Source organism: Metopolophium dirhodum, chromosome 6 (genome assembly GCF_019925205.1).
Source record: "Metopolophium dirhodum isolate CAU chromosome 6, ASM1992520v1, whole genome shotgun sequence".
NCBI classification, from domain to species: Eukaryota; Metazoa; Arthropoda; class Insecta; order Hemiptera; family Aphididae; genus Metopolophium; species Metopolophium dirhodum.
Window position 1 is genome coordinate 19,635,270 of NC_083565.1, and position 25,152 is coordinate 19,660,421.

General features: G+C 27.2%; 1 protein-coding gene across 2 annotated transcripts in view; it reads right to left on the reverse strand.

Moving 5' to 3' along the window:
* The window catches only part of LOC132947410 (GTP-binding protein Di-Ras1-like), a 58,088-nt gene that overhangs the window by 28,115 nt on the left and 4,821 nt on the right, over nt 1–25,152 (reverse strand). The window contains exon 2 of one of the 2 annotated variants that reach the window (XM_061017685.1): nt 7,554–7,648. The exons of the other annotated variant lie outside the window; for it this stretch is intronic. Within the exon in view, the coding sequence (XP_060873668.1) occupies nt 7,554–7,618 (65 nt within the window). The 5' untranslated portion in view covers nt 7,619–7,648. The remainder of the gene's footprint in view (nt 1–7,553; nt 7,649–25,152) is intronic. 2 annotated transcript variants of the gene reach the window in all.

Genomic DNA, 25,152 nt, shown 5'->3' on the forward strand with positions numbered 1-25,152 from the left:
CGACCGCGATGATATCACCCGTGATAATAATATATTTGTCTGGAAGTGAGAGTGGAGAAAACAAATGTTGGCTCCCACTGTACGCGTTATGTGCCTTCTGAGTTCTAACAGCGACCTTCTTTAAAAGGTCCAAATAAATATAAGCGTGAAGACTTGTTCAGTCACATGCAATGGAGTGTCGAAAATCAATTAAAGGTACCTATTGCATATGTCCTCGAGTCATTAAAATAAGGAAAATAATTATAATACACGACAAAGATAGAGAAGATTCGTACCAAGAAAACGTATTTCAAATATTATATCGCCAAATTAATTGACTTGTTGTTTTTGTTTTATAACTAGAATTCAATTTTCGAAAGCGAGCTGCAGCCCCATAAAAATAAATTGTAAATAGGGACGTAGGTGGCTTTGACTTTACAGCTGATTCCACAGTATCTTCTACAATGAACTATATCATAGTACAAAATTATTCTAGTAAAATCATTTCAATTTTATTAAAAACAATATAGGTACAATGTGACTATTACATGGAAACAATTTTTTTCTCAAAAATAATATTAAAGTTTTCGGAAATGTTGTTTGAAATTTTTGACAATTATTATATCATTGTAATACATCCCAGTTAATCCCTCACGCGCCACTCGGAATTAGTTTGCTCATCATTATTCCCCCAGGCAAAAAATTTGGTTGGTCGTTTGCGCATCGCACGTTCTAACAGTATAACTGGTAGGACCACCATACTATCGGATGATACACCTATAACATAATATCAGTATAAATATCAGATTAAAAAATAATTTTAATTTAATATTTGAATAATTTTGTAATTTTTTCATGAATGAAAATAATGACCAATATACGAATCTAGTCAATCTAAAACAACAACATTTTATTTCAATAATTTTTGAATGTATTTTTTTTGACAAAAGTGATGTGCAAACGGATTATTAAAAATGTTATTTGTCACAGTTAAATACCGTTGTGAAAACGTCCTACGCTCAGCTGTTCACAGGCATGAATAAAATAAAATTAATTATCCTTATCAATTTCAATTTAAAAAAGGTATATTATCAAAGTATTTTTAATAAAAATGAATGTGATAACATTTGCTGTTATATTGTTAAAGAAATTAATTACATGAATTGTTATGATGAAATGTTAGGTTTTGCCGCTCTAGTCATTCTCGTTAATTCAGTCTATTCATACGACATAGGTATATTACGTCATAACTATCTAATACGGTGCACCTACCAGAAGTCAGTGAAATTTGAACGCATATTATTAAATTAAAATGTCAAAACAATATATTATATTTCGCTCTATCGATGACCTGCAGCCGGAGTTGTACCAATACACGGAGCTATAATAGCGATACAAGCGTGGTTATACACAGATTTCAGTAGCGGGCGCTGAAACTATTATTATTTAAAATGTCGTACTTAATCAAAACTATTAGTTGTACTACCTACCTCGAGTCAAACGAGGTGGAATTATCTACGTGTGCAGATGATACAGAAAAAATGTAAGATGACACAATTCTTAGTGTCTATTATAATAAATTAGGTAAATATTATATTATATATCATATATCCCGATAAAGTATAATAATTATTGGTTGACATTCCATTATACAGGCGTTACACCATGTACGCGGTTTACGCGGTCGTCTAAATATATATATTCTCGGGCAAAGGGGGCGTAGTAAACTACATAGTGCGGGGACTATGCGCGACACAGCAAAGTGTTCATATTAATATAATCATATCATGTACACGTCTTAATGCATGCCCATCAGCTGATTTCGATCGTGGACCGAAAATTATAATATTGTGGTGCGTAAAGCACCGCCATAGCCATTTGCTATTACGGTAGAAAGTCCGATAATAAGCGAATAATTTAATTTTTGAGACACACCGCAAATTATTGTACAGTTTGACATGTAAAAATTGATCGTATAAAATTAAAATTTATTAATATCATCTACAGTCGGGAATTCTACGGCAGATGACTACACCGTCCTTCTTCGATTTTTTTCTCATACCGTCCCTGCCCAGCCCCGACCAGATGAATAATTCTGCCATGATTATTACACCTGTTTGTTATCAAGCAAAAGACCGCAAGTTTGAATATTATTCAACGCATTGAAATAAGCAAATATTAACGCGTAGGTAGGTACACAGTACGTCGTACGAATTAGTGGCTGTAGCCCAAAGGTACATGCGGTATATACCTACACATCAATATACACTTATAATACGGCCATTCAATCAATATTTAGATAGTTGGATGTTATTATATTGTACTCATACACCTATACGGTTTAATAGTTTTAACACATCAATAGTTTATGTAATCAGATGCACGCATAATCCATATAGGTACTGTATATTATATTATTGTCTTCTACATAGTGGTGTGTTTACAATAAATGACTACTAAAAATATAATATTTGAGTACTTCTATGCGTGTACATAAACGAATCAATATTATGTCATAAGTTCACACTAAGCATAATATTATATTTTATCACAATAATAATATGAACGAGCATACAATATACGAATATAATATTATCTTAATGCGTATAGGAAATAATGAATAGGTACTGAAATAAGTGAGTATATAGTGGCGGAACCGATATAATACCATACCGACTAGTACATAATATTATTAATTTTGATTCGAGTTTGTAATACTTACGTAAATATTTAATTCGTTACTTATAACTTAAATTCTGTAATTATTTGAAATGTTCGTTTATTTAAAAACTAATTTATATTTTATTAATTATTCTAAGTAATTAACTGCAGATAAAGCAGATTCATATAGGATTACCGGAACTGTAGTCATACCGAGCGTACTAATAATATGCTTCGTTTTATAATAGGAACAATGCTTTGATCTTAAAACTTAAAAATATTAATTTATAAATATAAAATGATTTTAAAATAATATTTAAGATTCATTTTCAGCAATTTATACCGTAAACCTACTCACAACGTTCCACGGTATTGAGTTACGAGTTAATAACATCTAGTAATATAATATATTATTATATTATAATACATATATGCGATCTGCTTTCAGGCACGGTATTTAGGAGCCCCCCCCCCCCGAAAACGAATCGAATCCGCCAATGTCTGCTTTAGGCAAAAATTAGTTAACATACCGTATTAGTGTAGAAAATTACATAGGTAACTAATAAGTAATAACGATATAAATGCATAAAATATCTTTAGAAATATTGGCTGACAGACAATTTCTGCTCAGAATCGTTTTTAGGATAAGAATTCAATGATAAATCATTGAATTTAAATTGATCACATCCAAACAGTGACCTACCCTGCAGTGAAAAGTTACACTCGGCTCTTATACAATACAGCAGAGCGAGCTCCTTGTTTTTTTTTTTTTTGTAGTTATTGAAATTCTATGAAAAATATTCTATTGTATTTCCATTGTTGGACATAGTTTGAAATTTAAGTATAATGGTCAAACATTTAATCCTACAGGAAATAGCCAATGTACGTTATGCGTCAGGGTTTTCAAATCGAAATAAAAGTAAAATTAGAAATACAGTCTGCCTCTGTGCTGTTATATGATATAATATTAATGAAACGAATTAATATAAAGTTTGTCATAATAAATAATTTAATTATAATATATATTAGATAATTATTGTAAAATAATTATATTGGTTTGTGGTGTACATACTTAGGTACATGAATTAAATGTACTACTGGTATTTATCACGTACTCTGCAGAGTAGTAAACTAATAATAGATACTTTTCAGTCAATTAAATATATTAATTTAAAAATATGTTTATTTTTTTTCTAGAAGAAACCATATTAGTGTCTATTGTAGCCATAATTGATATTCATATTGTATGAATTCAATTTAATTTTAAAATGTCTATCCTGCAAAACTGTTATTGAAGATAGATACAAACTTTGATTTTTTTCTTTTACCAAATTAATAAATAATACGTGACGATAATTGATAGGGTTCTATTATTTCCGATTTTTTTAAGTCATAAGATATTATCAATTGAATCAGTTCTGTATGATTAATTTTGTAATATTATGAAGATAATATTATCAATATAGTGGTAATAAAAAATGATAGTTTTCGATTTGAATGTTAATCTAATACAACGAAGACACAAAATCTACTGTCAATAAACATGTAAGACGAAGAAAATCAATAAATTCAAATATTTTTCTTGTAATATTATAATAATAACGTTTGTATTATACCATTCCATTTAAATCTATACAGTCGATTTTCGGTGCAGCACAATGGTGTACTTTATCCTTTTTTGGCCCGAAAAATCATGGCACGACTGCGCGCACCAAACCATTAACATAATAAATTGCGCACCGATCCATTTTTACCTGATAAGATCATAAGTCATAATGCGATTAGGTACGCATCAATTGATATATTATATACATACAACATTACATAATAATATACTATATACACATCATACAATAGGTACATTATATACAAGATAATACGGAATGTATAGCAATTTTGTCGTAATCTTAATAATATTTGTCATACAATATATTCACTTGAGAACAAACCATTACTTAACAATTTTCATTCCTGAAATTACAGACTTAGGATTGACAGTAAAATATTATCATAGCTGGCCACGATTAAAAATTTTTTGTAAACATAATCATTTTATTCGAAATTAACAAAATAATTTTTTTTTACAAGTTGTAGAGACAATGGAACATTTTATTAATATTAGGCTATTAGGCGTAGGTATATCGAAATACCTAAGTACTATATTTAATAGGTATACATACTAAAGATAAATTATGATGATATTTATAAAAGAATAAATATAAACATATAATATTTTTCCAAGCCAACAACGATCATATTATTTTGCTGTCGGCCCTAAGCCTGTAATTATTATACAAGAGATTAGAGAATAATAAAGTTGTGAACAATAATAATTAGTTCTTCAGTAGAATTTGGTATGAAAAAATATTACGAATACCTACGACCAATTTTTTAATATTTAAATTGTATAATATTTGGTACAGATAATTTTCCTACCCACCACAATATTCTAGTCATTTATGATTTTATCGGGTTAAAAACGATAAGTGCACAACCGTGCTGTACTCTGCATTTGTCTGGTTTAAAAATCAAAATGGGCTTAGCTCTACTATTGGTTTGTTATTTTTATTTATTTTTCACATTTCACTTCAAGGAAAATTTGAATAATAATATTACAACCATACACACACATGATAGCTAGGTACCTGTGATAAAACTCACGATTCTTACTTTATGTGATTTATGTCTGTTGTATATCTGTTGGTTATTTTATTTTATTATTTTGGTGTTTTATATATGATTCAATATTTCAATATATAAAGTCAATCACATTTTCAAGACACATTCCGAGCGTGTTCTGAACGGTTTAAGATAGTGAATATTGAATATCGGTTGTTGTAACCTATCCACGTAACTATATTCTATATTCAATTTCAAGAATACACAAAATGAACGAGTTGGACTGAAAAATACGCGTAGAAAAGTGTACTAAGCAGTACTACATATTTGTTTGACGATCAGTTACACATTTAGCATTTACATAGGTATATTCACATTTATTAGCTCACAGCTTGGGATTCCACCTTGACCGTATTTTTTACGTTATATATTTTTTTTTAATACCTACATTTAACTGACACTGTACAATTGTCGCTTCTACTTTATTTTAATCTAAAAATAAGTTAAATTTGTTTTCGACATTGGTCTGTCAAGAACAACGAGGTGACATAGGCATTAATTACGATTCTAGACAGTAATAGAAATTTATTATCAAGCGCTGTAAAATAAACTTTAATATGAATTAGTCAAATTGCATGATTTAAATCAAGAGTTATATAGTGTTAATAATTCCTGATGAGATTTTGTATTATTGATGTAAACTAAAAACTAAAAAAAAATGAGTAATTATTATCATAACGTATTTTTACAAAATTTTTTTTGTTCGTTCAAATGAAATATAATCATTGCTCTCTCACTCGTGTATTTTACATTTTTGCTGTAAAAATCTACATAATCGTAAATTAAGAACAAACATAATATAAACACTTCAGCGATTAATATGTAATTTTTTTATAAAACAATTATTGTAGGTTTAATTACCGTATATCACCTATTATAACATACATCAATTATAAAGTCTATGAAAAAAATATATTCGTAATATGGTAGATATCTTTTCAATATGTATCTGTTTATCGTTGTTATAATACATCAGACTTAACATAGTCGTGTTGTTCCTTGGCCTTAAATTCATGGATAACAAGTAGTATAAAAGAGTTAGCCGATCTAAATTTTTTCAAAACATATTGGTAATATTGATGCCCACTAAATATTGAGCTACGGAACACTTTCAATCGCACAATATTAGCCTAAGACCAAATAATTTTTAACCGGAAAAGTTATACATGACCATGATTATATGCTTAGAAGTTACATGTAAACATTTTCTGACTCTTTGATTTCAAATTGTTTACTTTTAATTTATTTAATTTATTTTTATTTGTGTTTTAAAAACGTTGGTCACATAATAATTATATCATTACACATTCAAATATATTTCATTCAAATGTTGATTTCAGAGATTTAATATACTTCCCGCCTTTATCTTATCGATAAATAATAGCAAATACTATATTATATGATACTCATAATATAGTAATTTCAGGATATTTAATGATTAATACATATGTACCTATTAAACGAATGAATAGTATGGAATAGTAAGTATACCAGTAATACCAGTTGTAAATCAATGGGTACACTGCTTTCTTACAGTCATATTACAATTTTATGGTATCACTCTAACCGTAATCTAAAACAATAATAACCATATGTTATTATATATTTATTAGAAGACTATTATAATAGAGTTTTTACGATACTATATGAAAATTATTATTATTCGACTTGTGAAACTTTTCGATGGTGATCGTTATAATGGTAATGATTTGTTTTCACCATAAGTTTGTTTTAGAAAATACTTTTAAGACAAAATTTCTTAAAAGTTTCATACAGTATAACTTCTTTCATCGATTGAAAAGTAGCACAGATGGTATTATTTAGAACGATATATTTTTTTTAAATTACGAGTAGTTTCCTAAAAAAAATTGTGAATAACTTTTTTTATATAGATATTTATTTATACAGTCTGTATACATTTATAATGCAATATCTAGAAACTGTAAGTTGTGATGACATAAATAACGAAAAGCAAAACATGCAAAATATTTTGATTTGTTAAAGAAAGTTTCAAAAGAAAAGTTCAGTGACAACACTTCAAAATTTCGAAGAAAAATTAAAAATATATATGTCTTATGTTTACTACCAGAAGAAGTTCCATACAACCGTTAGAAATCTAGGTTATAAACTATATTATATACCATGTACATTGTACATAAGTACAATGTACATAATCATACATTTTTTTTATAAGAATTATATAAGTACTTAGTAAAATTTGATGGGTAAATTACCTTATAGCCAATAATATAGACTGGTCACTGGAGTGTTGTTGATGGTTCCACTGTGTAACTGACATATTCGGTTATTTACTCGAATGAGTTGATGGCTGTTAATAATAATAAAAAAAAAAAAAATTTTAAAATCATCAATTCCGAATGTATATTTTCTATACGCGTAATGTGTATGTTTTAAAAAATTCAATTTTATCATAATATATGACATTTTATTTCATCTGTATTTTTAAACTATATTATATTGAACGTACTCATATTTATGAAATAAGTACCTATATCCTATATAACTTTGGTTAAAAGAAGTAGGTACCTAAATATTTCTTAAATATTTTTTTATGAAATTATAAGTAGGATTATTAAAGGTGTTTAATTAGGTATTTTGTTGTGATTCAAGAAATATTAATGGTTGAGACTCGAAACATTTCAAGATTACGTATATTATTTCTATGGTCAATGTAATTTTCAAAATATACAGAATAATTTTAAACTATTTATACCGTTAACCTATTTACACTAGTATAATACGGTACGTCGGTTTATTGACATATAAGTTACAAGTTAATTACAATATTTTATGACACCTATATTGGTATACTATAATAATAATAATTAATGTTGTCAAAAATAAGTTCAATCTATCGTATTACCTACTTATAGATAAATAAATAAATTACGTATAGTTTATTTATCTATACCTATTGTACAGTATTATAATTAATGTGAAAATGGAAATCACATGTTGTTATCTGGAATCACTCATCCGATAGGCAAGTGTTTTTTTTTAATGACACAGTATTTTTCGGAGCAAGTTTAAAGCATAGTTTTAAGGACCTAACTTCTGTCCGCGAAATATTTAAATGTAAAATAGGAATTAACTGCAGGTGATAATGGGGTGGCATTTATTACGGGCAACAGAGTGCACGGGGACAGCTAGTAAATTATAAATTTATGAAATATCATTACTAATAGAAGATGAACCGATGACACGAGGTCTCTGAGCAGAATCGTTTTTCGTATACTACGATAGTATTTTTATCATTGAATACGAATTTAAGACATCCATTTCAGTGATCTACCTATACTCAATGACGAGATACACTCGAAATCGACTATACAGCAAAGCGATTTCTCCGTTTTTTTTTTAACTGACAATATTTTGCAGAGGAGTTACATAATATACTGAAATACTGTATGTTTAATATTTTATTCACTTTAAGTAAATAACTTAATAACGTAAATAAAATATAAATTATTATTTCTTTTGATCGATTAGGGTATTTATAAATCAGATTACAATCCGCTGGTTTGTTCCACTTTAATCCACTTGAGCTAGGTACTTTTAATTTTAATTCCATTAGCGTGATGGAAAGTTTTTAGAATTAAAAAGTGAATTGCGATAAAATATTGGTAAATACTGAATATTTATCTGTAACCTTTTCCATAATGTGTTAAAAAAATACTCAGAAGAAGATATTTATTTTATATTTTATTAAGTCTTATCAAGAAGTCATCAAGACTTGGAAATCGATGTACAAAAGGTTAATATCTGTACACTGCATTTGTACGCTAAGTGTCAATTTGAATGTTTTAAGCAGCTTAAAAGCGTTTGTATTTTAGTCGAACCGTAACGGTAGGCAATGACCCGTTAAGTGTTACATTGTACCTACTAATGTACTGTCAACATAACAAATGGCACGCAGTGTAAAGCTTATTAAATGTACTATAGTAAAAATATAATAATATAAAAGAATAAAACACATTTAACCACATTGCTATGTATATTGGCATGTATTCATAATTCCCGAACTAATTATTCTGAAGTTCATGAATATTTCAGAAAGCGAAATTTTATTTGATGATCTATAAATCATATTGTTATATAAACTAATTATACTTTTTGTATTCTAATTACTAGTTGCGGTGATTCTAACTAAAACTGACTCTAAAACTGTCTACCTTTAAATCTTCATTAGTTTATTCACTTGAAGTTTACCCGGAGAAACTAATGTGGGCGAACGTGTAAAAAGAAGGTGATAAAAATCAAGTACCTTCCTAATCGAGCCTTTTATGATGGTTTTCAGTATCTATACTCAAGTAAGCTTCCAGGCCTATGAAATCAAAATGTCAAAATGCCCATTTTATTAGTTGTTTTCTAAGGCACGTCATTATTCTCGTAAAAACAGTTATTTGGTCGAGTTTCAAACTACAAACCCTTGGTTACGAGTAGGTTTATCTGATCTTCTCGAGTTTAGGAGTACCTACTTAAAAAACACCCTAAAATATAGAGATATTGTATCTATTAACGAATACAACTGTATAATATATCTAGAGGTTCCTATAATACATTATACCATTATAATTTATTCGACCTTCTTGACCTAATATATAATATCATAGTTTCTATGGAATTATACCTTAATAACTAAAAAAATGTAGTTTATTCTCTTTTATTTATTATTATTATATTTCCGATTTTGATAAAATAAATAATAATTTATTATTATTAGGTCAATATTATTTATTATTTTGAATTATAGATGTCAAGTCAAAACTGAACAACTATTGACCAATCACTTTATGGAAAATTTACATAGTGTGTATTATTATTTTAGTAAAATTAAACTTATAAATAGATTTAATACAAATTTGTTTAAATTTTTTTAGAGACCTCCAATTGTGGTAAAATATTTAAATATTTGTAATAGAAATGGACACATAAATAAATTGAATGAATTATCTTTATTTAAAACATCTGAATTCGGCTGTTAATTGAATGATGAGTTTTGGATACGATAAATAAAATTGTAGTTGAACACTTCATTTTATGGGACATTTTAATTAAACAAAATAAAAAATGAATTAAGCTCGAGTAATATAATATAATATAGTGAGAACTTAACAATTATTCATAACTGAATGAATAAATACACTGAAATATTTCATAATTTATTAGCTACCTATATCAGTATTGAATTGATTTCACAATTAATTAACAAGTGTAGCCGAAACCATGATCAAAATTAATAAATAACTTTTGGGCATATGATAAAATATTAAATGTTTAATTCATAAGTATTAAATATCTAGTTACATACCTCCATGCTAAAATGTATCAGTATTTAAAATATATATGTAGTTTTATTATACATTTTAATAACATATTTGTATATATTTTATAATATACATCAAATCATTTTTTATTATATGAAATTAACAGAGTCGATATAAAACCCAATAATATTTACTTTTTGGTACCTAAACGTTTTCTTTAAACATTGACTTTATATTAGTACATAACACTATATTAAATGACATTACATATTTAATATTCTGGAATTTAATAGTTTAGTTAAATTTTACTTCATAATAGAATATATTATAATATTCATCTTTCAATTAATAAAATTGCACGTAATAATACTATAATACATAATATTAACATGATACAATGTAGGCAGGTATAGCATGTCAGGGTAATTCCTTAAACATACTCACAATGTAATTAATAATAAACTGTTGTAAAATAATATATCGCTCCTTCATAAATAACGAACAAATTTAGTGGATCACCCACCTTGTATAATTAAAATATACTGCAGTACGTTAATTATTATAACATAGAATTTTTAATTCCACATTTTTTTATGCCCACATTTATGTCAAATAAAATAAGTATTAATGATTTTTTAAAGATTATTAATGCCAGTACAAATCTGAATGAACATATCTAATATAATGTTAAAGCTCTAATGCATATATTTATTTAAAACTTTTTAACTTTAATTATTTATAAAATTATTTAAATTGCAAGAGATTGATTAAAGTTTTAATAAAGACGAACTTTTTTGTTTAATTTTGTCTACGTTCTAATAATACTGGAAATTATCCATACCTAGGTATAATATAATATAGATTATCATTAATTATATTATTAATATTACTATCAATGAAATTATCGGTTCTATATTATCGGTAGTTAGGCATTTTCAACTAGACAACGGTGAAAATTGCTGTCTGTCTTTAATAGGTTGGAATTAATTTATATTGTTTAATGTACATTTAGGTACAAACTTTGTTTTTTATTGATTTTTGTTTTGCTTTGACAGCTTGCCCATTTGCTCACAAATTTACATACACACTTTTTATAGCATACGACGAAATCAAAATTAACCACGTTTTAATAATTTTTGTATAGATATCTGTTAAATAATATATTTAAGAATTTAATTTTAAAATAAATACTGAATTCATGCATTAAAAATATTATATGAAACTAATTTGTGTCTTGTAAGCTGTGATGATATTCAATAGGTAATTTTAATAATTAATATTAATTATAACAATATTCTCATCAATATGCTTCAAAATAATTTAACCAACATCTGAGTTCGTTATTTTAAAGTGACTAATGTCAGTGGACACCTTCTTGTTTATTATATCATCAGTCATCATTATTTATACATTATTCAAAGGTCTTGCATTACTATTATAGGTATTGTATTTCATACACTATACAGATTGTAAGATTTACGCTATAAAAAAAAATCAACCAACCATCGCGTCTAAAACTATGTCATAATATTATTACTCTTCGTATAAAATAAAATTTGTGTATCCGAAGTCGTAAAGTAATTTAAAAGAGTGAACGTTAAAATGCTAAAAGCATAGGCAGCTGTAAATGAAATAATTTTGCGTTTAAATTATTTATGATTGGTAGGCCATCTATTTGGATATTAAAAACATAGTAAACTGCAGATTAGACCTTTTTCAGAAAGTACATTGTTTTACATTTATAATTTAAAATATTTAGAACACAGAATAATGTTTTACTTTAAGAATACTTAACGGAAAACTTACATTAAAAAAAAACTACGAATGTAAAGTAAAATGACTCCTTTTTAATTTTGGTCACGTGAATATTTTTGATTTAGTAAAAAGTAAAAGTTCTGTGTACAGTATAGTTATTTTGTTGTATAAAATATTTTAACTTTAAACCTTTTGAACTTTTTACGTTCTTTTTCTTTGAATAATATGATGAAAAAAAATGGTATATAATACATATAAAAACATCACTATAAATAATTATTTAGTCTATAGAAATGTAATATAGCTTGAATAATCTTAAGTTCTATGCGAATATCTTGATGGTATGTAATATCTAAACGGCGAATTCGTTTGTGGACGATACTTTTTTTATTTTTACAACAATACGATACAGCCCTGACTTAAGAGATATGATAACTGCACCACCCTAATAGATAATTTAGATGCCTATATCATATAATATATTATGGTATTCTTTGTGTTAAAGCTAAAACAGAATAAAAAAAAAAATGCGCTTTAAAATAATATAAAGGCATTTTCTATCTTATAAGATAAAACTATACAGTCATAACGAATTTTAAGTTGTAAGCAATAAGCATACATTATTATTTTTTTTTATATTTCTCTTTGTTCCTTAAATGTATTGCTTGAATACAGAGTACCGATCTTATAATCTATGAAATAAAAATTAAAGTTTGTTTGTTTGTTCGTCCTCCATCCTCCTCAATGACTACTCGACCGTTTTCGATAAAATTTATACCAATATTTAATAGATTTCTTATTGATACTCCAGCTTAGGGGAGGATTTATAGTTTCGTTTTTCCACACATACCTAAAGGTCACTATGGCTCACATATGAATTTTGTTTCGGCTTCCAAAAATCGAATATTTTTTATTTATACCTCTATGTACCTTACCATTGGTTACAAATAATTGAACGGTTATTAGTTATACATTATGATTGGATAAGATATTTTCTGTACCTACTATTGTATTACATTTTGTCATTTAGGCTAATGAAGCTATTTCATAAAATAGTTTTAATCGAGTAACAGCAATTATTATTAAAAAGAGGCAAAATGTATGGTTGAGGTACATTATATACCATAAAAAATACTCGACCGATTTTGACAAAAAACGATTAAGAATATTTCAACTGAAGCAAAACGGTAACGGTACATAGATTTATTAAAATAGATAGTCGGGTAATACAGATATTATTAGTCGGGTTATATCTAAATTTCACATATGTGATTCCACTTTTGAGTAGTTTTGACCAACTGGCACCAAATTTTGCACAAATATTACTTGGGATCCCGGACGGGTCGTAAGAGTATTAGAATAAAAGCCACGCGGGTAATAGCTATTATACATAAAAAGCAAAGTATATTGCTGAGGGTTATCATTTCTATGTCAAAAATATAGGAAATATGATGCTTATATTATGCTATAAAAAAACTACAAATATGATACTTATATTCTCTTAAAAATTAGAAAAATATGCAAAAATATTCAATGAACATCAAAATATCAAATATGCAACTTGAAAAAAATTGTTTTTAATAAAATGGTACATGAAAAAAATGGTACGGCAAATTGATAGTAGGTACTATCGTTGCGTGTTTTTTAAAATTATTAAATGCACAGTTAATGTGATTAATGTAAAACAATTTTTTGAACGAAAATACAATTATAATGTTATCACAATTGATGAATGATTAAAACAAAATATTGTGTCTGTACCTTAATACAAATAAATTTAAAAGAATAATAATATTTGAAAATCTAAATAAGTTAGTATTTTTTTCCTCACAGTTCAAGAAATTTCCCAAGATATACTGAAACTAAATAGGTATTGATCCCTATCCTTGAAATATTTTCAAATACCTGTGCCAATAAATACTTTTTTTTGTAAACTCAGCAGTGTTAAATGAATCGTCTTCGTTTTTCAATCACATCAAACTCAATAAAGATATCAGATTGGTAGATAATACGTCCTATTATATGCAAAAAAATAAAATTCTGGACTTCAAATATTATCACTATCCGCCGCAGGTATGAATTGCCCATTTCGGATTGTGACCCTTATCCAACATTTATTTATCCCAAGGCAAAGCAGGCAAAGCAGGTTAATACGGATAGTATATTATTATAATATAAGAAAATATAAATAATCTATGGTGATTGGCAAATGGTAATACTGCAGTACCTATGAAATATTGAAATAATATTGAGCGTTAAAAAATAGAGTAAGTACCAATACCCAAAGATCATAATATGGTAGTCATTGCCCGTTAAACTCGTGTTATATCTTACAAACAACGAGACAATACAAGGAAATCTTTAATGTACCTAAGACGTAATATCTTATTAAATACACTTTATATGGTATAGGTATACTGATATAGTGCCATTATTAGTGTTTATAAATTATAATATTACTGAATATTTATTGAATGTATCAGACACCCCCATCATGACCATTGATTGTGGATCGATGATACAATTTTTTTTTGGAAATTACCTACAGTTGAAACGTGTGTATGTGTGAAGTGTAATAAAGTATGGCAAAATGTTAAAAAAAATCGCGGCATAACTGCTATGCTTGCTCGGGAAATAATTAAATCGGACACAATCGACAAACAGGGTATAAAGGGGTTTTAAAAAAATATTGATTTTTATTTTCCACCGTGATATACGCCGCGCTAACAATAATTATTATATACATTTTTAAGTTGTGTTCGCACTCTGCATTTCTATAATAGGTACATAATATAATATATTGTACACCATTATGACGCGCATAATATTATAACCTACATAATATAAACGGCAAACTACGGCGTTGAAGCGTCAACATTTTAATTGGAATTGCTTATGTGTACCCATCCAACGTATTCGAGCTGCAGATCGCGGGCGGGCCGTGGCCTATAAATAAAGTTTATACAAATATTTTGCGTACGATATGTCGGCGGTTGTACGACGCAGTAAAAGTCGAACTGAAAACCTCTCCACCCAACCCCCCCCCCCCCCCCCCCCGGATCCTTTTATGGTGTACACCGACGTCCATTCGATCGGCTTTTACGGCTTTGAATTTTCTGCAGTTCTCCTCGCACGCCTTCGGGCCGGATAAAACTCAAACTACGACGTTTAACGGCGAAGCTCACGGTTTGTTTGTTTGGATTTGGCAAGTATAACATTGGAGTGTAATATTATTATTATTAAATGACAGCCAATGCTGCTGATTTGTTATGGTTCTGCGCGCGTATATAATAACAATAATAATAATAATATATTGTAGTGTGCAGCACGGCTGAGAAAACCAAAGTCTTATAATTATTGCTGACACGCTTATTAAAACATATTATTGTGTTATTGTTTATTTTGTATAATGTAAAAGCGGGAAGGAAAGTGAAGAAGACGCGATATTAGATATTATATTTCCTGGAAAATTCGGAAAATCGAATATATTATTCGCATAGTTAAAATTATCACCACTGTGCACAGTATGAAATTATATATGTATATACACTAACACTATACGACCATACAGATATACATAGTACTGTTGCAAGGTGATTCGTTTAATGATCAATTTTATCGAAAACATTTGTTAAAATACTTTTCCAGAAAATAACCGTTCAGTGTTTACCTGAAAATAATATAAACTAACCTTGCAGAATATTACTATTTACTTAATTAAATTATCAATCAATTTGTAAGTCTAACTGGATTTGTACGATATTTAAAATAAATTATTTTTGAAAAATCACTTACACGAAATAATATACAGTACGTCATGTTTAAATATATTATACATATTTTTAATGCAAAACCAGACATATAAATGGGCCACATCATGTTTTAAGCTACAGACAAAACTAAATAATTCAGGTATTGGATATTAGGATATTTTAAATAAAATTAGTTTGAAAATAAATTATTAGCTGGAATAATATTATTTAAGCACGTAGGTAGTATTTTAAATATTTGCTATTAAGATTCAATATTTACATTATTTCTAATTTATATTATTAATAAAATTAAATTTGCTATTTAACTCGCATAAACTAACGAAAATTCTAGAATCTGGTAATTTAATAATCGCAAATCGAAATTTCATGATTTTATGAATTGATTCAAGGTTAAAGTTTTAATTAAATTTATGTTAATTATGGAAGCTGTGTAAAAATTAAATAGAAAAGAGGCTGAAATATTTTCAATTCGTCTCTAATATTACGTTTAAAATTTAAATAGTAAATATTGAGGTTTGTTAAGTATTCGAATGCCTATAAGTACTTGTATTTCATTACTTTTTTGATATTTCAAATACTTTTTTATACAAGTGTATTTTAAATACTTTTAGAATATTAAATACTTTTTTTTCTTTTTACTGTTGTATTTCAACGACCAATATTTTTGCTCTGTATTTTACTATTTTATAAATTGCTCTTAAAATAATATTTTATAATGCTTCTAAGAATTTTTAAGATTTTATTAAATATGCAGGTCATACAATAACTACATTCAATTAATTAAACCTACCTAGTTGAAGTTTAACTTGACAATATAATAGGTATGTGTCATCTGAAATTCTTGAACCAATTATTAAAGTATGTACATATTTATTTATTTTTAAGCACACATTTATGGATTTATGATGAACGCATAAATATTTTAACATAAAAAAGTGTTTGTAAAGTATTTCGAATCTTTTACACATTATTTTTGAAAGATATTTAGTATTTAATATCACAAATTACACCAAGTATTTAAATACATATTCTGCATACATTTGAAAAGTATTCGTAACAAGTCTGTTAGAATATAATAACCTAATTTATTAATTTAAACCTATTATTTTTTGTGAAAATTTAAATGATAAAGCAATATACAAAATATATAGGCAACTGTAATGTAATTGTAAATACTTTAAATGTTAGAACGTATTGACCTTTCGTTTTTCGTACACAGTGTTGTTACTTATCACTTATAGACGAATAAATATTTTGAAGAAGTATATTGATTTTTGATTGTTCTTTTTTTTTTAACAATATTATAGTATTAAAGAAGATCGTTGAACTCAAAGTATAATTTATAATAGAAAATTGCAATTTGTACAAATATTAAAAAGCCATAAATATTGAATAGTCAAGCTATCATAATAATTTAAAATTGTATAGTGAATATCAGAATGTTTGCAAGTCATATATATTATGTTACATAATTTATGTATAATAACGACATGACGTAGTGCTCCAACTTTTAGTGTCTTAAACTATACCTAGCGAAACAGCGGCCAAATCACCTTCAGTACCTAATCAGTAATATGGGACGTCACTACGTGAGTCAAATTAATTTGTTTATTTGATCGCTATAAATACATAATTATACATCACAATTTATCAGATTATGGCGCCCGGTGCTTAAGTTATTTAAGTTATTTTATCTTCAAAAATACACTCTACGGAATAATGATCCCGTTCTGTAGAATCGACCAAATTTGCTTATAATTTTTTTTAGTTATCAGATTGAAATGTTTTTCAGACCACATTGAGCTCAGTTATTTAATATTTAAATCTCAAACTTGATAATAGTTAAACTCTATAAAAAAAGACAGTTTTGAGCTTTTTTTACAAATTACTTTATATCATTATTTGAAATGAAATAAAAATCGGTGTTCAATGCGGGCTGTAGAAAGTTTTCTTTTTCGGATAAAAAAAATACAGTTATCAAAATACGAAAATTTTACGTGACTTGAGAGTTTTTCCTGTGAAGTACAACAAAAATGGGTATTACCTAAAGAAGTATTACCTACTTTGGTGGTAACTAAAATATAAAATACAATTTTAAAATTGTATTGAATTGTGGAAGGCCGTATGTATAGATACTTGAAGTATATTAACATTTTCTAAACATAATATTATTATTATTGTTTCAAAAATATTTTGACTCTATTAAGATATTTATGGATATTTTAAATGTTCTACTATTTTTATTATTATTTATTTCTATAAATTTCGATTAAAATATTTACGCTTGGTCAAACAGCTTGATAAATTAATACAAGTTTCCTCAAAAGAAGTTCATACTAGAATTTAAAAAAAAATCGATCCAACGTAACTCCCATATTCATTTTTTATGAGCGTTTGAAGTAAGAATTATGACGAAATTAGAATATATTCACACGTAAAATAACAATTTCTCTTTAAGCGATTTTTGTTATTTTTTGTTACACAAATATAAAATTCGTAGGGACTTGACATGTTTTGCCATTACAAATATTTTTATTTACTACCTATATACGATTTTAAAAATATTTAAATTATTTTCAAGCTATTTATACCTCGAACCTATTTAGTATTCACGCTCTTCTATAGCACGTCGGTATTGACTTATAAGTTCAGACACCAAATAGGTAGTAATATTTTATGATATAATATTATAATTATTAATATTATGATATGATATACACGATTTATTTGTGGAACAAATTAGTTCTAGTAGTTCAACCAATACAATTAGTATCATATAACAACTAATAGCAATAAAAATGAATGATACAATGTTCTTAAAAATAAAGACTGACACATCGCGCGGTCTACGTCTTTATGATATATCATAGAATTCAAAATTTACACATACATTACAATATGTGACCCGCTAAATGACGAAGTACACTCGACACATACTATTCACAGCAGCGAGCAACTTTCCAGGCCTTTTTTTTATTATTATTATTGGTATTTATTATACATACACTTTGACAACTTGGATTAGCACCGCTACACGTCGAGTTAAAATACAAAAGAGCGCATTTTTGTGTTGAGCATATTTGTTAGAACAATTTCATTTTCATATACACGTGACGCTTCTTCATTATGAGTATGTATTGTTTGTAGTTTGCGGTTAGTGTACCTATATATTATTATGTTACACGTGTACTTTTCATTGTTTCAAAAGGTATAATACTAGACTGCGGCTTACAGCTGCTGAATCGAAAAATAATCGAGTTCGTACCTTATGTGCGAATATTATTTCAATCGTCTTTGGTTTGATTCTTATGGTTTATAAGACTTATGCGCAGTATCAACAATCAATGGCATCATAATTCATAGCTGTTCGGTTTTACTGTAAGACCGTAAAAATATGCATAATAGCTTATAAAATTATAACAAACTAGATCAATTATATCTGCATAATATTCATTAATATAATGTCTGTCGGGAAACTAATGCCATTATCGTATGCGGGCATTGTAAATAATGCATACAGTTATAATATTAGCGAATATCCATTTGAATTTTGAATCAATAACAACAGTACCCCTACTGTGTTATCATGGTTTTATTGGTCATACTCGTACATTTGTCTTTTACACACGAAATAATAGTACACAATAGGGCACAATATATTTATACATAATATGTCGCATAAGACGTTTGTTGGATTTTGGAAGAATAAAAAGTATGAGGTGAAGTTTGGGCAAACTCTGACTTTGAAAAGTCAAACTTTGAGGGACTGCTAACTACTATATTCTTGAGTAAATTCAACTTGAAATTATGGCGACCATTGCAATTTTTAAAAATAATATTAGAAATTTCAAACTTTTTGTCAACATAATAATGTTTGGATAGTTATTGAAATATACATTTTTTTGTTTTTTTTCTTGTTTTACATGCCCCATGGCATAATAGTTAATAATTTACAATGGAATAATGTCTTATACATGGCTATTTCTTAGCAGAGTAATAAGTGACTTAAATAATAGAAAACTTAAAATATAATATAGTTTAGAGAGTAAAAATATTTCTAATGGTTAACCTCCTGAATCTAAAATGTCAGTACTTATACGTCTTGCTTACTCAGTATTTTGAACTTTTAATTCAACTATAAATGGCTTGATAAGTTATACAGAACTAAAAACCGTATGATATATTTAATATTTGAAACGTTTGTATATTTAAGTATAGCGTACAATTGCAACATACCTCGGGCTTACCTCCCTCATTCTTTCAGACCAAGTGGCTGTCGATATTAATTATACCTAATCCAGAAGTCGTTATTAAAGAAGTGGATATAATTGCCACTACTCGAACCGGGTTGTTGGACTGATAATTATAAAGTTTTCAAAGTTAAATTGTACGTTTTTACAGGTCCTATAATATACTTATGACCTACGTTCAAACTCACACAGTCGAACACGATATATAGCAACGTATAGGTACACAGATTTGTTTTAAAATAGTCACACAAATATACATTAATGCAGTACGTACACTATCGACGGGGTAACCCTGTTTTCGAGGTCGGTATTGTCAATCACTGCAGGAGTAGCGGAGTACGAGTTGAACAATTAAATTTATTAATATAATATTATATATTATTATGATGGCGAAATGTACAATTATTTGATTAGATTACTTCGATTTAAAATGATCAGTTAAATTGTAGACTGCTGTCTATTTCACTATCAAAACCCGACTACCCTATACGCTCGTTACTATCGTACTCAACGTTCCTGCTGTCAGCTGTGTTCTGTAAGTTGACCATACTACCGTAGAAAATTAACTGAGACCTGAGAGTGACATAAACGACGAGTCTGTTATTTGTAAGCCGATACAGTAAATGTACTAAACACAGTAACTTATTTTACTCCACATTTCATTGTATTTTTTCTGTTCATCACATCATTCTGATATTTTTAAGAAAATCAGTTTAGTCAGTCTATCGTCTATGTGTTGGGTATTAGGTAACGATAACTATAAGCAGAAAAAAACACTAGTATATTCAATATTGTTGACTAATCAGTTATATTATTGGCTATTTTTGTGAAATTTTTGCACTTTATAGTCTAATTATTATTATCATTATTATTATTAATATTATTATTATTACAGGTACATAGCGTAATACTTGTTTATTAAAACTCGTCTCTAAATAAATGTAATATGACTTATACTAGTGAGTAAGTAATCAAATTATACCTGTAAACATTAAAAAAAGCTCCCTTCGAGAAATGCAATTAAAATGGAAACTCGGTTAGTCGGTTCACATTAATATAAGTAAGTGGAAGCACGTGGCCGAACACTCTTTCTTTAATATGATATTTAAAAACAAATTATATTTCATCAAGTATAATATTTTTGTAACTATAACTTTACAATAATGCTTGATTTATTAATATAATATGATGATTATACATTTCAATTTATTAAGATAATTATTCATTATGTGGATGGACATACACTAATATATTATGCAGATTTAAAATCTTTATCGATTAAATAAATAGCCAGGCACTCAGGTAGATAGGATTCAATTAGTTTTACAGATGTAAACATCTGGAACAGTATTCCGAATTATCCCGATGCAAAACAAAGTGCCTCCCAAGTCTATATAGTTAAGTTGGTAACTAAATTTTGAATGGAAAAATTAGAAAAGAAACATAAAAAAAAGAATTAAATTTCATTTTATAAATTTAATCAATGACATAATTTTCTTTAGACAAATTTTAATTTAAAGAAGATAAAAAAAAATAATATTACTATTTTATTTTTTAGATAACAAAATACAAAATAGTTTTTAATTAATACCAACTAAAAACGAAAAATAATTTTAATTATAATTTCTTTACATCGTATACTATTTCTTTTTCTTTTTTTCTTTTCATTTTTATTGATCTTGAAATTATAAATTTCTGCTTCGACTACTAAGTCCATTAGCATTACATTTGTATATACATTTACATTTTAATAATAACTTATTCAATTAAAAATCGAGAGAAGAATAAAAAAGGAAAAAAATAAAATAAATACAGTTTTAAAATAAAACTTAGATACTTGTGTACATTAAAACTGTTGATTATGTCTTATATTAGGTTTAATATTTGTATTGTTTCAAAGAATTTTAATGTGCTGATTTCGATGTCTGGATTTGGACCTAGACTCAGACTGTATAATATTTCGTCATATTATTGGTACGTGCTAACAAATACCGTAAGTATTTGTTTAAAGTTTAAACATATTAGTTTTAACCATTTGTTATAAATATAAAATAGTAAATACTAAGGTGTTTATATTCAATAATTATATTTAAATATATTATTTTATATACAAGTGGGTATGTGGGTTTTCCTTTTTTACCTCCCACGATTTAAGATAATAAAGATATTATCTTAAACCGCGATACCTACACAGGTATAAACTTATCAAACTTTACATAATATGACAACGACATCATTTTGAAGATACCTTCAAGTGATAGGTAGGACAAGACTAGGTATGCATCTATTTTAATTGAATGATAATTGATTGTTGTTCATATCAAATCATCTGATCATTATTGTTTGTTGAATACACAATAGATGCAGTGTTGTATTTGATTTAATTTTATGGGGGGGGGGGGGGGGGGCACTAAAATTATTAATTATTATACACAAGCTTATATTATATTCTACCCTATTGAATTTACCACGAAGTTTATTACCACGTTTGTGTCTTATGAGTGATGACTCTTTTCTAAAAGAAATAATGTTAAATATTCAATCTCAAAGGAGATTTCTGGTTAGACAATAGACAACTTACTATAAATTAAAATAATATTTATATAGTATAATATCTTTAATTTAGTGATAAATTCAAGCCCAGAACCTGTTAGTTCAAACAAGAAAAAAAAAATATTCTTGTAGGCACTATAAAAAGTACAAATTACCACTCAATGTCGTTTTAAGCCGAGAAGACTATGGGCCCTTTACATACGTGGGCCACGGGGACGTGGCCCCTCTACTTAGCTCCCTTATCCGGGCTTAATGATAATGTAAATCGTTATGCGAATATGCGACTGTTTATGTGATAAGATTACTGATCTGACTACTACGAAGTAAATGTCCATCCCCAGGATGTACCAACAAATTTATTAGAAACTCCAGTCAGCTATAACATAATATGAAAACATGTACAATATAAAAAAAATTCATTTTGCATCAACATCATAGTATGTATCTATTACAATTATATAAAAACTAATTATTCTTCAAGTCATGTTGGGGGGGGGGGGTGATCCACTGCCCCTCCTCCTCAAATACGCTACTTAATAGATGGATAACATATTTAATTAAAGCTGATTATACGCAGGTCAATATGATATTTATTATAGTATAAGAACATATTAAATATATTTGCAGCTAAGAAAAAACTTAAGAAATAAGAAAATATTGCAGAAATTTTTATTTGAAAAAAAATAATTTTAATAATTTTAATCGAAATACTTAATTGTTAGTTACCTAGCACTTAATACCTATCTACATTATAATTTTACAGAACAAATGTATTCAGTTCTAAAATTGTATTTTATTTTTATTTTAGAAATAGGGTGAACAATTTATAATGTAGTTGAGTATTGAGTTGTTTAAATATTAATATATAAGATAAATATAAAATGCTAAAAATAATTTTGGTTATAAAATAAATACCTGAATCAGTATTTTACCAAAATTTAAACTTCGAAACAACATTTGTTGACAATTAATATAATTAATATACATTTTTACATCATGAAGTCTGTAATTATTTGAATTCATATATAAAAGATAATTAGCTAGGTATGTACATATTTTGAGCATTATTCCGTATTATTCCATAATATCCAAAAATAATTTCTAGTTTAGTTTAAGTATTCAAGATTCAAGACAGCTACTTTTGTATTTTAGTGTAATTGTGTGTATAGACTATCGATTTAATCAAAGTCAATATTTTACAAAAGTTTCACCACTAGAACAGTATACCGAACTTCGTTTATAAATATTAGCATCCGTCTTAATATATGATTATCGAGACAAATTATTATTAACGTTACTAATTAGTAAGATAAAATAATATACCTAATAAGTAATAAGTAAACAATAATATAGTAAACCTACAAATAACTATATAGTATATATGTCTATGTTGTAAAGGAAAATTGGCTATTGTATCTTACTTCGTTGCCATAACTATTGCATGTTACAAGCTTGGAGCACATTGCACATTTTTTAAAAAGATAATATGATTCTACATGTTGAGTGAGACATTATGTAGATTCATCAATAACTTAAAGATTTTTAACATTTAAAACTAATATTTCCGAATCATGAGTAAAAAAGAGTTCATCTTTGTTATTATTTAATATTGCATAGAAAACTACAGAGTAATAACAAATTTGTTACCGATTGGATATTTGGAAGGTTTCTACTACAGAAAAGAAAAGCTAGACATGCATGACAAAAGCCATACCTCTTTTAAATGAACAGTTTAAAGAACCCTATAAAGAAAAGATACGTGGAAGAATGGAAGACACAGAACTAAAAATGTAATAGAAATTTATGTTTACAAGTTTACAACATGAAAATATAAGTCAAGTTCGAACACTCAACCTATATTATAAGTTATAACACGAAGTATGTAAGGTACATGAACGTTATATGCTTCAAATTGTAATTAAAGTTAAATAATAAAATTAAATGTTAAAAATGTATAACAATTCGGTATCAAATTTATTTTTAGTATTAAAATATTTAATTCATAAAATTGAGAAGAAAACTATTATACCATGATTCGTCTTATTATATACTTATCTAAGATTGAAAACACTACAAACCAAATATACCAGATTAAGACACGCTGTCTAGCCTAACCTATTCAATAAAGTGTACCTATTAGGAGATACATGATTACAGATGTAACGTTAGCCCATTATTAATATTAAAATTATATTACTATTTATTTATACAATC